A 14,570-nucleotide genomic window follows, 5' to 3' on the forward strand; every position below is an offset into this window, starting at 1 on the left:
GTATTGTAGCATCATTTCTTCAAGGTTGGACTTTTTCTCCTACGCAGGTTGAAAAGGATATTGAGAAAGTTGCTGCAAATTTTGAAACCCAAGTGGTCCCATAGGTCTAATCCATAGATCCTTTCATGAAAAGTTAGGATGGTTTTTCCATCCTTCATATATGTGGTGGAAAAAGGATCATTCCTTGGCTGCAACTTCTGCCCCCCATGAAATTAACATCTTCTACCATGGAGAGAGGATCTCTATTATAGTAACTAGCACCAGAATACCTATACATGTGAGATTAAGCACATGATTCTTGAGATTGAGCTACCCGTTTTAAGAGTTATTGCATTTGATGACTCAATTCAACTACCTGCCCAAATCCCATGGCACATTCACTTCATGCACTCCTACTCTCTTATCCCGAATTGGTTTTTGTTAAGAATTGCTAGTTAACAATTCATAGAGACTAACAAATTCCTCCAAGGTTTTGTCACCAATATACCTTCCTGCTGCAATATCCACCATATTCAGGGTTATTAAGGTCAACCCATCATAGAAAAATTACACTTGCAACGCCAATGAATAGTGGTGGTGAGGACATTGAGAAAGTAGTAGCTTACAACGCTCCCATGCTTCATGTATTAGCTCTCCTTCCATCTGAGAAAATATGCAAATCTTGTTCCTTAAATCGATGGTCTTCTAAGAAGAGCAGTACTTGGTCATAAAGATGTTATTAACATCTTCCCATGTCCTCAAAGATCCTTCAAGGAGATGAAGTAACCAAGACTTTGCACGATCGTTGAAAAAATAAGAGAAGCACCTTATTCGTAAGTCATCTTTTGAAACTCCACTAACAAAGAAACAACTCTAAATATGCCCATAGAATTTAATTTCTTGATTGCATTAAAAACTAGAAAAGCCCTATTCTAATCAATAAACACACTACCAGGGTTTATTTAAATTAGATCATATATTTCCCTAATATGAAACCAATCACGCTAGTCGCCACTAATTTAAGAGAATTAAACAATTACGGATTTAACTAATACTAGATTGTTAGGTTGAATTAAATATCAAACCCTTGATATTCAAATAACAAAACAAGTATGCGAAATTAAATCAGAAAACATGCGAATACTAACGAATAAAAGAAACAGATAAAATAATTAGATCTGATAGTAGTAGAGAACAAAATTCTTGGTTAACCCTTGACTAGAATAAGAAATTAGCCACTCATCGTTGGGAGGCAATCCGCACAATTTCATTGAAGGAAATCGCATACGCGCCTGACAAAAGAAAAAAACTAAAGAAAATACGAAAAGCAAAGCGCTCCGTTGTTCTTGCTTGCTGCTAAGACTAGTAGTATCCCCTCTCTTGGGACCACGGACGAACTTTTAAAGTCAAGAAAAGCAAAGTCCCTTCTCCTCACGTTACTACTTTTCCAAATAAGTACTACTACTACTACTAGTACTTCTAATTTCCTATGAAAGAAATATTCCCTAAATTGATAAAAGATAAATCAAATCGTTTTCCAATACAATTTGGAAATATGCCTTTTTAGGTTTTCAACTTGAATTGGGAAACTACCATGCGTAAATCCCAACTTCTCCGGACTTGCAGGCTAGCTTTAGGCACGACTACATGAAAAAAAGCTAAGAATCGTCATTAATCCGTTTTTTGACTCTTGTCTTGCCATATTCCTGAAATTAGCACTAATTGTCAAATATAAGTATAATCCATCAATTATTACAATAATTTGGCCAAAATCAAAGAAAAATATACATAAATTTAATAGTAATTATGTACCCAATCAACGAGTAAGGGATGAGAGGGAGGTCCTTGAGCAAGGGATGACAAGTTAACCTTTGATTGTTTAACTAGAGGGAGGTCTAGTTCACTGCAAATTCGAATAAATCAAACTAATGACTAGTTATTCTTTTGGGTAATTTATGCCCGTGGTTCAAAAAAAAATATGCCGGTGCCCAAAAACTTTGTCTCTATTATCCCCAAGCCCCCGGAACTAAGAAAAAATCTTGCCTCTATGCCTTTTATTATGTCTGAACTGAGGACTTCCATTTTCTCAGTTCGTACTAGTGAACACTACCAGAAAATAGTGTAAACGTGGCACCAAAAAAGTGCTGTAAATATGGGGGAATAATTTCTTTGGCTTGGATGTTTTGAGTTATAGAGTTCTAACCATTCGAATGTATTTTGGAGTATTGAAGTTGATAAACTGAAAATGATGTGGTCTCAATATGAATCAGCAGTGAAGTACGGGCGCGTATAAAAATTTGTCAATTTGTAATGCCTTTTTTTATTTTAATTAACCACATAAAAATGATACATCCATACAAAAGCGTCACAACAATTATAACATATATTAAAAGTGCCGCCAAACCAATGGCCGCCCTAAACCACTGTAGATTATTAAAAAAATCTATGGAGATAAGATAATTGAGAGAGTGTCCCATGCATCGAAATTGACCTGATAATAAAGATTAATATTATCATTTTTTAATATTATTTGAGTGGAATCTTATAAGTCGGAGAGATCACGTCGTGTATGTAATCTGGTGAGGGACACCATTGGAATAAAAAAAATTACGGAGCACTAAGACAAATAATTAGGTTACAACTTGACAAATCTTTTTCATAAACTGTTAGGACCGACCCAGGAAATAGACAAATCCAAGTTAGGACAAAGTAGGCGGTATAACCGACCATATAATAGATAGGCGGTAGATACCAGCCATATAATAATTAGGCGGTAAAACCGACCATATAAAGACGGATAACAAAGCAAATAAAAGACACAGAAGATTTACGTGGTTCGGTCAAATTGACCTACGTCCACGGGCGAGGGAGGAGCAATATTTCTACTATGAAGAAGAAATACAAAAGCCGTAGGAAAGTGGTTCCTAGGCCAATAGGCACTTACAAAAGAGTTTAGAAAATATTTCTAAACTCAAAACAAGAGAGCCTAAAATATTTGACTGAATGGGCTAGATGACTCAAGAAGCTAATAGCCCATATAACTCTCTTGAGTGGTACAATTATCTTCACCACTAAGCCCCCTCATTTATAGGTGATAACGAGGGGTCTTTCTCTTGGCTTCGTCGATGTGGGACGAAAGGAAATGACAAATTATGCCACAAAGTCAAAGCTTGCGGCTTTGACAAATCAACAAATCTCCACCTTGGCATAATTTTAGTTCCACCATCGACAATAATAAAATTGCTCCACCTTCTCCACATAAGCCCCAATGGGCGTAAATCACCAACAATGAACACCAATCAAATCCAAGCACTGCTTGAATTTGTAAACTGGAAGAGGTTTCGTAAACATGTCAGCTGGATTGTCCTTGGTATTGATTTTCTGAATAAGGACCTTTCCTTCAGCAATGATGTCCCGAATGAAATGATACTTCACATCAATATGTTTCGTCCTCTCATGATACATCTGATCTTTAGTCAAGTGTATGGCACTTTGACTATCACAGTGAATATCAGTAACACCTTGATATAGACTTAGCTCGTTAAATAAACTCTTCAACCACAAGGCTTCTTTGATTGCCTCGGTCACAGCCATATATTCTGCTTCAGTAGTAGACAAAGCTACGACAGGTTGTAGAGTAGCTTTCCAACTAACAGCACAACCGCCAATGCAAAATACATAGCCTGAAAGTGATCTTCTCCTGTCAAGATCCCCAGCGTAGTCTGAGTCTACAAAACCAACCAAAGTGTTATTATTTCTTCCAAACTCCAAACATGCATTTGAAGTACCTCGCAAGTATCTGAGAATCCACTTCACAGCTTGCCAATGTGTTTTACCAGGGCAAGACATATATCTGCTAACAACACTGACTGCTTGTGCAATATCTGGACGAGTACAAACCATTGCATACATAACACTGCCGACTGTACTGGAATAAGGAACCCGTGCCATATAATCTTCCTCTTCATCTGATTTTGGTGATTGAGCAGCAGATAGCCGAAAATGGCTAGCAAGAGGAGTAGATACTGGTTTAGCATCTTTCATGCCAAAACGCTCCAAAATTTTCTCAAGGTAATTTTTCTGGGTCAAGAACAATTTCCCTACTCCTCGATCTCGCTTGATATCCATGCCAAGAATTTTCTTAGCTGCTCCCAAATCTTTCATTTCAAATTCACTATTTAACTGCAGTTTCAAAGTGTGAATTTCTGACAAATTCTTGGCAGCAATGAGCATGTCATCAACATAAAGCAGCAAATAAATGAAAGAACCATCATTTAACTTCCGGAAGTAAACACAACTATCATACATGCTCCTCAAATAATCATGACCCAACATAAAGGAATCAAACCTTTTATACCATTGTCTTGGAGATTGCTTCAATCCATATAAGGATTTCTTCAATAAGCAAACATGGTATTCCTTACCTTCAATTTCAAAACCCTGGGGTTGTTTCATATAAATTTGTTCTTCAAGTTCACCATGCAAGAAAGCTGTCTTAACATCAAGCTGCTCTAACTCCAAATCATACATGGCTACTAAAGCAAGCAAAACACGAATAGAGCTATGTTTAACAACAGGTGAAAACACGTCATTAAAATCAAAACCTTGTACCTGACTATAGCCCTTTGCAACCAATCGTGCTTTATATCTTGCATCTTCAACCCCTGGAATACCTTCCTTTTTCTTGAAGACCCATTTGCATCCAACAATTTTCTTAGCTGACGGCGGCTTTACAAGAACCCAAGTTTCATTCTGATGAAGAGATTCAATTTCTTCATTCATCGCAATCAACCACTTTGCAGAGTCATCACAAGAAACTGCTTCTGAATAGGTGGAAGGCTCACCAACTGCATCAGTTTCTTCTGCAACAGACAAAGCATATGCAACTAAATTTGCATATCTTTGTGGTGGTCGAATGTCTCTCCTTGCTCTATCTCTGGCTATGGAATACTCTTCTTCTTCTGAACTATCTTCAACAGTAGATTCAAGTGTATCTACTGGCATTTGTTGAATAGAAGATTTGGTCTGAGAAGGACCAGAACTGCCAATATCAAGCTCCACCTGCTTCTGTGTACTATCAGTAGTACAAGGACTAGAAGACTCCTTCTTAGAAGATAACATAGACAATTCATCAAAAGTAATATCTCTACTGATTACAAATTTTGGGGATTTGGGATCAGGACACCATAATCTGTATCCTTTCACTCCAGAAGCATATCCAAGAAAAATGCACCTTTTAGCCCTAGGCTCCAATTTTCCATCATTCACGTGCATGTATGTTGGACACCCAAAAACTTTTAAATTAGAGTAATCAGCAGGAGTACCAGACCAAACTTTCTCAGGAGTTTTGAAATCAAGAGATGCAGAAGGAGAACGGTTGACAATATAACAGGCCATATTGATCGCCTCTGCCCAAAAGTCGTTTGTCAACCCTGCATTAGAGATCATACACCTTGCTCTCTCCAAAAGAGTTCTGTTCATACGTTCGGCCACACCATTTTGTTGAGGCGTCATCCTGACAGTGTGATGCCGAACAATTCCTTCATTCTTGCAGAATTCATTAAATTCACCTCCACAAAATTCCATGCCATTATCTGTTCTCAACCGCTTAATATGCTTTCCTGTTTGTTTCTCAATCAAAACTTTCCATTGCTTGAAAGTTAGGAAAACATCATTTTTATGCTTAAGAAAATAGACCTAAACTTTCCTTGAATAATCATCAATGAAAGTCAACATGTACCTGGCACCACCTTTAGAATGAGCACGAGAAGGCCCCCAGAGGTCTGAATGAATGTAGTCCAAAGTTCCTTTTGTCCTGTGAACTACCGGCAACTGGAAGCTAACTCTCTTCTGCTTTCCAAAAATGCAATGTTCACAGAGTCCCATCTTTCCAATACTTTGACTACCAAGAAGACCTCGTTTGCATAAAATAGATAAGCCCTTCTCGCTCATGTGCCCCAATCTCATGTGCCATAATTTGGTAAAATCAGAATCAGATAAAGTTGATGTAGAAACAGCAGCAGCACCTGTAACAGTAGATCCCTGCAAAATATATAAAGTACCAGATCTGTGTGCCTTCATAACAACAAGAGCTTCTCGACTGATTTTGAGAACTCCATCTCCACCTGAATACCTGCACCCAATAGACTCAAGAGTGCCCAAAGAGATGAGATTTTTCTTCAAATCTGGAACATATCTAACATCTGTGAGCGTCCTCACAATACCATCGTACATTTTAATCCGGATTGTGCCTTTGCCAACAACTTTACAAACAGCGTTGTTGCCCATTAAGACAACTCCACCTTCAGTTGATTCATATGTTGAAAACCAGTCCCTATTGGGACACATATGATATGAACAACCCGAATCTAAAATCCACTCATTGTTAGATCTAAAAATATTTTCCGTTGCACAGAAAATGGTTCCATCATTCTCATCAGCTGCTATACTAGCTTCAGCGGATTCAGTATTTTTCTCAACAAATTTCCCTTTTTGCTTTTCTTTATTTTTCAATTTAAAGCAATCAGAGATAACATGGCCCTTCTTTTTACAATAATTGCACACCACATTTTTATGTCTGGACTTGGATCTACTTCTATTTTCTGTGTTTGTCTTTTCAGATCTACCCCGAACAAACAAGCCATCGGCTTGACTCCCACTAGTTTCCCCAGTAATGTCCCTATCTATCTGCTCTTTAGATTTTAATGCAGATTTAATTTCCCGATACGAAATTGTTTCCTTTCCATAAATCATAGTATCGCGAAAATACTTAAAAGACTGGGGAAGGGAACACAAAAGTAATAGGGCTTGATCTTCATCATCAATTTTCGAATCTATATTCCCCAAATCCATAATAATGGAATCAAATTTATCAAGATGGGAGAGTATAGATGTACCTTCAGACATCCGAAGCATGTACAAACTCTGCTTCAAATATAGCCGATTCTCGACTGTCTTCTTCATATACAAGGCTTTCAATTTATCCCACATAGCCTTGGCCGAAGTCTCCGTTGCTACCTCACGCAATACCTCATCGGAGAGATTTAAGATTATGCTGGATCTGGCCTTCTTATCCATATCGGCGAAATCCGCATCCTTTACATCTTCTGGTTTGTTCTCGATTCCGTGAATCGCTAGATCAACTCCGTCTTGAACAAGAATGGCCTCCATCTTGAGCTGCCACATTCCGAAGTTGACATTCTTGTCGAATTTCTCGACAACCGTCTTTGTTATCGTCATTGTTGCCACAAAATCTAGTAACCTGAAATTTGTCTCAAAAAACTGGCCAAACAAATATGCAAGTCTCGTGAGCGGGCCCCACGAGATAAGCGGGCCCCACGGGATAAAAGGACCCCACAAGGTGAGCGGGCCCCACGGATAAACGGACACCACAGGATGAGTGGGCCCCACAGAATGGACGGATCCCACCAGGATGAGTGGGCCCCACAGGATGGACGGGCCCCACCAGATGAACCTGTCTTGCAAAATATAATAACCAGCTCTGATACCAGTTTGTTAGGACCGACCCAGGAAATAGACAAATCCAAGTTAGGACAAAGTAGGCGGTATAACCGACCATATAATAGATAGGCGGTAGATACCAGCCATATAATAATTAGGCGGTAAAACCGACCATATAAAGACGGATAACAAAGCAAATAAAAGACACAGAAGATTTACGTGGTTCGGTCAAATTGACCTACGTCCACGGGCGAGGGAGGAGCAATATTTCTACTATGAAGAAGAAATTCAAAAGCCGTAGGAAAGTGGTTCCTAGGCCAATAGGCACTTACAAAAGAGTTTAGAAAATATTTCTAAACTCAAAACAAGAGAGCCTAAAATATTTGACTGAATGGGCTAGATGACTCAAGAAGCTAATAGCCCATATAACTCTCTTGAGTGGTACAATTATCTTCACCACTAAGCCCCCTTATTTATAGGTGATAACGAGGGGTCTTTCTCTTGGCTTCGTCGATGTGGGACGAAAGGAAATGACAAATTATGCCACAAAGTCAAAGCTTGCGGCTTTGACAAATCAACATAAACTATGATACAAAGCTTGAATAATAGAAAGCTTGAAGACTTATCTTCACCTACTGCAATGTTTACTTGCTTGTTTAGAATGTGCATTTGGACGAAATCTAATCCAATCCTTTCACACTCCCCATTTTCTTAGTATCAATCACTAAATTGACAACACTGAAAATTGACAAGCTACCTTTCGTGGCTTTACAATTGGCATATTTCTAGTAATTTAGGTACTGTTTTTAGAAGTGATTGGAATGACTCAGTGGACATTACGTTCAAGCTACCTTTCGTGGCTTCTGGTTCTTTTAAAGTGCCGTCTGCTGTATAGATGTTAGCTAGTTTGCCATATTATTCTGAATTGTTTAACCTCTTGGCTCTTCAAATACCAGCATTGGCTATCCCTTATTGTTAATTGATCAGGCTAAATTGAGCTACGGGAAGTGCGTATAAGGAAAGAGGCTGCCTAAAACCATGGAATGCGCTTCAAATATCAGGCTTCCGGTCATAAATTTAACGGAGGAAATCCTAAGATCCGGAAAAGATTCTTGGACTGAAGCGCGAAGCATTGTCACACGGGCATTTGAAGAGTATGGATGTTTCATAGCTGTTCATGATAAGTATCCTTCAGAGGTTAGTGATTCCATATTCTCTGAGCTGCAAGATTTGTTTAACCTCCCGTTGGAGATTAAAGTCCGAAACACTTCTCAAACTCCCCTCTTTGGTTATGCTCGGCCAAGACCCAACGTGCACGTCTACGAAAGCATGAGCATTGAAGATGCAACAAATCTTGAAGCAGTCGAGAAGTTCTCAAATCAGATGTGGTCCTCCAAAAATAACCATTTCTGGTAAACTTGTTTCCATTAATATGTAATTCTTCTTATAGTTTATTGCTACTATGCATTATTCATATCCGAAATGCTTACTTTTTGTTTTTTTTTGAATATGCCCTCCCATGACTAGTGAACTGTTTCATTGCTATGCAAATCAAGTAGCAGAATTAGATAAAATGGTGAGCAAATTGGTGTTTGAAAGCTATGGTGTGGAGAAGTACCACGAATCTCATGTGGGATCAGTGACTTATACTGTTAGATTCATAAGGTACAGGGTACCCGAACAGAATGAGATGAATGTCGGCGTTGCTCCTCATGCTGACCCGAACTTCGTAACCATAATTCAACAGAATGAAGCTGATGGTTTAGAAGTTCAGTTGAAGAATGGAAGCTGGATTCCTATTGATTTTCCTCCTTCCTCCGTAGTAATCATGGCTGCACAGGCATTCTCGGTGAGATATTTTCTTTTTTGTCATTAAATGTGCAAGCCTGGATCATATTAAACTTGATTAGTTACAACATTTCAATCCTCTAAAAATCCATGTTTTAAAATTCCATTTTCCTTTTCAAATCATTTCGCTTTGTGGAGAGTTGAGACACGGGTATTTCTGCTTCTCTTTAAAGTGATAAGCCTCTATAAAAGAATCAACTCTAATGCAGTAGGTTTTCTAACTTGTCATTTCCAAGATACACCATTTCAATCATACTTACTAACACTCTCTTTAGACTACACAACTAGGAGAGTATACCTTTATAAATGTCTTTTTATTTTCTTGTCTAACTATGATATAGAAAATAATGAATTTAGACTCAAAAGACATAAACTATTGTAGTAAAACTTTTCTATCTCAACTATACACATATATATAGGTGAAGAAAAGTTAGATAAACATAACCTATATTCCTAATAAAATACTAAGTAAATGCTGAAATTATTGGCCATTCAATTTTATATTGTAGGTTACAAAAAACTTATTGTAATTGAAAATTCATAATTTCACATTCTTTGGTCAATACCTATTCAATCCAAATTTGAATTGTAAGTTACAATACCTTGAAGTAATTGAAAAGTCATAATTTCATATAATAAATCTTCAGGAAAAACCATTCAAACACCTATAAATTTCAGAAAATTTCACTAATTTATTTCCCTTGTAACGTGCACATTTAATTGAGAATTTAAATATTTTATTAAAATACTACAACATTATGTAAAAAGCAAAAAACAAAGTTAAAAAACTTTGGTTCAATTAGAAAACTTGATTCAATAATGGCTTCGCCATACATTATCCAAGTTGGATGTGTTATGGTCAAATTAAAACGAAAAGGAAAAAGGCCTCACAGATGTTACTACCTTAATCATCTAGAATATTGGCATGGCATTTGTGCCATAACTTTGGGTATTTTTGTTGTAAATGCTGACTTGTCTAGTGGATATTAATACATTGATTGTATACATTTTTGAAATGCAGGTGTGGAGCAACGGTAGAGTGCATTCCCCATTTCATAGAGTAACTATCAAGGGAAAAGAAAGGTATTCGATTGCACAGTTTGCCTATTGCAAGAAATTGGTAGAGACACCAACAGAGCTGGTTGATGATGAACACCCCTTATTATATAAGCCATTCGACAATTTTGGTTATCTCCGATTCTTGACCACAGATGATAATTGGAATACTCCAAATCCACTGAAGGCCTATTGTGGCGTCTAAAACACCAGACGCATCGATTTTTATGGATGAAAAGCTTTTTCTTCTTTTAAGTCGATGTTTATTCTTCTCCCCTATTGTGCCCACTTTTTCTTGAAAATGTTAGGGGAGTAGCTTTCTCCAGGATTAATCTACGAAATAGTTTATTTTAGTGTGCTATCTGTTTTGTACCTAGAAGAAATAAATAAGGGAAAAGAAAGAAATTGGAGGGATACAAATAAATAAAATTTGGCAAGTAATCTACTGTTCAATCAAAATGATTTGGAGGTTGACGCATCTGATGAGATATTTTTTTTCTTCCCATTTCAATCTCAGTTGGACATAGTTCAGCATAAATTATCTAAACTGACTAATTACTTCCTCCAACTGACAAATACAACTTAATCACGTGAGGTCGGACCCTCGTCCAGCATTTCTTCTCCGCTAACATACTAATAACTTTTTGTTGTCCACACTCTTATCTTTATTTTATTGGCTGCCGACAGTTTATCTTCTTTCTCATTGGTCTGATTGAGTTCTCCTTATCTTCTTGGAATCTGTCTTTTGTATTGAAAGATTCTTTGAAAGGTCCTTTTGAAACCTCTTTAATATGTCATTTTAACTTTTCTCCGGTTTGAAGAAATTTTAGGGATAATTTCGCTCAACTCTCCTGAAATTTTAATAATTATGTAGACCTTCCTTAATCCAATCAAATGACTAAAATGTCCTTCATATAATATTTAATTCATAAAGAAACATTTAAAGTCAAAAAATACTTCTTATTATTCTATTTGTCATTTCCTAATATCAAAGAACAATTTCCATCAATTTCCTCGAGTCATATGCTCTAAAGTCTAAATCCACATTCCACGCCCTCGACGGGAGCAAACGGGATCGTATTCTCAATACACTAAGCATCGAGCTACGCTGCAAATTCCGTCTAGTTCAATTTCTTTACGGGCCTACACAAGTTTTTGCCGTATGCTATAAATCCACATCCTACACTTTTGATGGGAGCAGATGAGATCGTAGTCTTCTCAATACACTAAAAATGCATCGAGCTAGCGCTGCAAAATCCGTCCAGTTCAATTTCATGGATAACCCAAAGTTGCAAAAACTTCCTGTCATCAATTTCATGGTAAAGGGTTTCATGTGAATTTATACTACTTGAAAGATCGATAATGTTAGTAATTGAACCAAATTAGCCTGCATGTATTAAACGTGCAAAGTGTTTAAAGTAAAATTTCACCTCACGGAAAGTGTCTTTGTAAATTTAAGGGTCAAGAGTCTACTTGTCATACGGTGGGAGCAAATGCTCGTAATAGGAAAAGAAATTGCTTACAATTGGCTTTGAATCTGTTTCGAATTACAGTTTGTTCTCCCACTGAATTGTGAAACAATTCTTAGCATCATGGCTGTTATACCAGTTTGGTGAAAAAAATAAATAAATGAAAAGAATCAACTATGGAGCAATTCTAACATCATTATTAAGTTGCAAATTGACTTTATTTGGCCCACAACATTTTTTACCTATCATTTGAGTAACTTATATTTAGAAGTATTTGCTTAGAGAGATTTTTTGGGTTGCCCCAACTGAAAAATATTTTTAGCTCATTGTCTAAAACAAGGTGAATATTTTTGGGTTGGGAGCAAAATTAAATAAATTGAAGAAACATTAAAAATGCAAGGCGAAAAACCGTTCTTATTATAATAAACAAAACAGTTGCACACCACAAGAAAGAGGAAAAATAAAACAAGAATAAGTATGCGATCGCATGTGACGTGAACATGTATATCAATGACCTCATTGTAGTAACGACAATTGTTCTCTAGTAGAAGAACTTTTATAACCAGCAGCTCTTGGGCTGGTGGCCACCACCAAACCCTTAAGGCTTTGGTGGGATGGGAGGCAAGGGTTCAAACCTTTATAACCAGCAGCTCTTGGGTTGGTGGCCACTACCAAGCGCTTAAGGCTTTGGTGGGGTGGGAGGCAAGGGTTCAAACCTTGCCTCCCCCACAAAAAATGCCACTCTTGTGGCTCTATTTCAAATCCAGACGGGTGCACTATGCGTAGTGTACCCGTCTAGTCCGGTGGTGGTTCTGTCCCCATCGGTCTCTATAGGTTCAGTTGAACCTCTCCATAGATAGAGTAGGAGTAGGAATAGGAGTAGAGATGACAATCGAAAAAAAAAAAAAGAACTTTTATATTTGTTTTTTAAAATAATTTTGATATAGTTATTCTTTTTGTCCTCTATATGTTTTAATTAATCGATATTTTTTGTCCTCTAGAAAGCGCCCTTATTTTTAAAACAAAAATCTAGATAATCAAGCTTTTTTTTTTTTTTTTCGCAGGCATGGAGCAACAGCAGAATACAACCTTGTTTTCATCGAGTTTTAACGAACGCGAATGCAAAAAGATTGTCATTGGGGTTGTTCTCTTTCAATAGTGGGGTAGCACATCCTCAGGAGTTGATTGATGATGAACATCCACAGCGCTTTAAGTCATTTGATAGCCTGGGATTGCTCGATTTCTTTCTCGAAGAAATGCGAATGGGCCTGCCAACTGATTCTACCACCAAGAAATATTGTGTTCTTTGACTTTTGAAATCTCTCTCAAAATCTCACACACACACACACATATATACACACACTAGTAGGCCGCATATCGATCAAGCTGGCAAGCATCAGCATTTTCAACCAGCTGGTCATAGAGTCTCTGAAGTTCTCTCAAAGCGCCTAACTACAAATCCATTTCAGAAGGTGTTTGACTTTTAAAAGACAACATAGAAGACTCTGACCATACGCTTCTCACATAGCACTGAAATGATTTGCTTAAACATCATCCAAAATTCCTTGCTTTTAAAACCTATTTTCTTTTGAAAGCTATATCTGTTTGGATTGCTATTTTTAGATTTTTTTATATAAAAAAAAAACATATTATAGTGATTTGATGTATGTGAAATAAAAAAGTGATTGAAAAATTTATTTACGAAAAATAAAAAATATAAAAATTGCCTGATAGAAAATCCCAATCCAAACAAGGCCAAAGAAAAGTACAAGTAGCAAAATTTTTACCTAACATCTATTTAACTGTTCAAATTATCTGTAGCCAGTACGTCTGAAAAATGTAGCACATTTACACATGATATGAGCAAACTAAGATATCATTTCTAGTTTGCCATTATTGTTACAAGCTAACCAGAAAGAATCTTTTGAAAGGAGAGTAGCTCAACCAGGTGTAGATGCAACAAACTTAACAAGAGTACAAGCGATAGGATTACTATTCTTAAAAGAGCAAATTATCCGGATGGCCACTAAATTTATGCAATCGTCGAGTTTTGATCACTAAACTATTAAAAGTTTGGTTTTGATCACTGAAATGTATAAAATTAAGATTCAAAACCATTCCGTTAGATTTAGTCGTTAAGTTCAAGAAGAAACGTTATTCAAGGGACAATTTAGGAAGTTCATCAGCAAGAACAGCTTCGTGGACAAATCCATTGTTCCCCCTACCAAGCTCATTGAACTCCTTGAAACCATTGGTGGTATCCTTCAGTTCTGAAAGCCGAAACACTTGGGCAATCCCAGGACATTGGACCACACACGAAGGAGGATTTGGATCACCATTGGACCACACCCAATGGCTACTTTGTCAACCGAACCCGAACTTCCAAACGACACTGTTTCGGTGGCGAATTCTCCCATAGTACTAGAGTTATCTCCCTACGGCGCTTCATACGTACACGGGTCAGCGTTGCAATTTTGGTTTGTGCCCAGGGAAGTACTCCTACGATGCACAGGATAAAGGACTATAAGATGAAGACCCAGATGGGTCAAAGATCGGGTCGGATTGGTTAAAGCATGCATCGCAGGGCTGGCATTGGAGCTAGTTGATTTGGCTACCCGTATCTGATACCAGGTAGAATTCTTTCACGGGTTGGCCCACTCCGATCCGAGCTAAGTACTCTCCCTCAGAATGAGTCAGTGGAGTTTCCAGGTCCTCAGATTTGGATAACCATTGGACCACAAATCTTAAGATCTTTTC

The 14,570-nt window shown here is 37.4% G+C and overlaps 1 protein-coding gene and 1 non-coding gene across 2 annotated transcripts; both read left to right on the forward strand.

The window, feature by feature from the left end:
* The first annotated feature begins 568 nt into the window (after positions 1-568).
* Positions 569-675, forward strand: LOC113772679. Its single transcript, XR_003468640.1, has one exon. It is a non-coding gene; the product is annotated as a small nucleolar RNA R71 (small nucleolar RNA).
* Positions 676-8,066: 7,391 nt separating this feature from the next.
* Positions 8,067-10,803, forward strand: LOC113770487 (2-oxoglutarate-dependent dioxygenase AOP3-like). The gene is made up of 3 exons (XM_027314956.1): positions 8,067-8,852; positions 8,968-9,289; positions 10,310-10,803. The coding sequence occupies exons 1-3, from the start codon at positions 8,479-8,481 to the stop codon at positions 10,547-10,549; spliced, it is 936 nt and encodes a 311-aa protein (XP_027170757.1). The 5' UTR covers positions 8,067-8,478; the 3' UTR covers positions 10,550-10,803.
* Positions 10,804-14,570: the final 3,767 nt, after the last annotated feature.

The sequence above is a fragment of the Coffea eugenioides genome, chromosome 5 (genome assembly GCF_003713205.1).
Source record: "Coffea eugenioides isolate CCC68of chromosome 5, Ceug_1.0, whole genome shotgun sequence".
Lineage (NCBI taxonomy): Eukaryota > Viridiplantae > Streptophyta > Magnoliopsida > Gentianales > Rubiaceae > Coffea > Coffea eugenioides.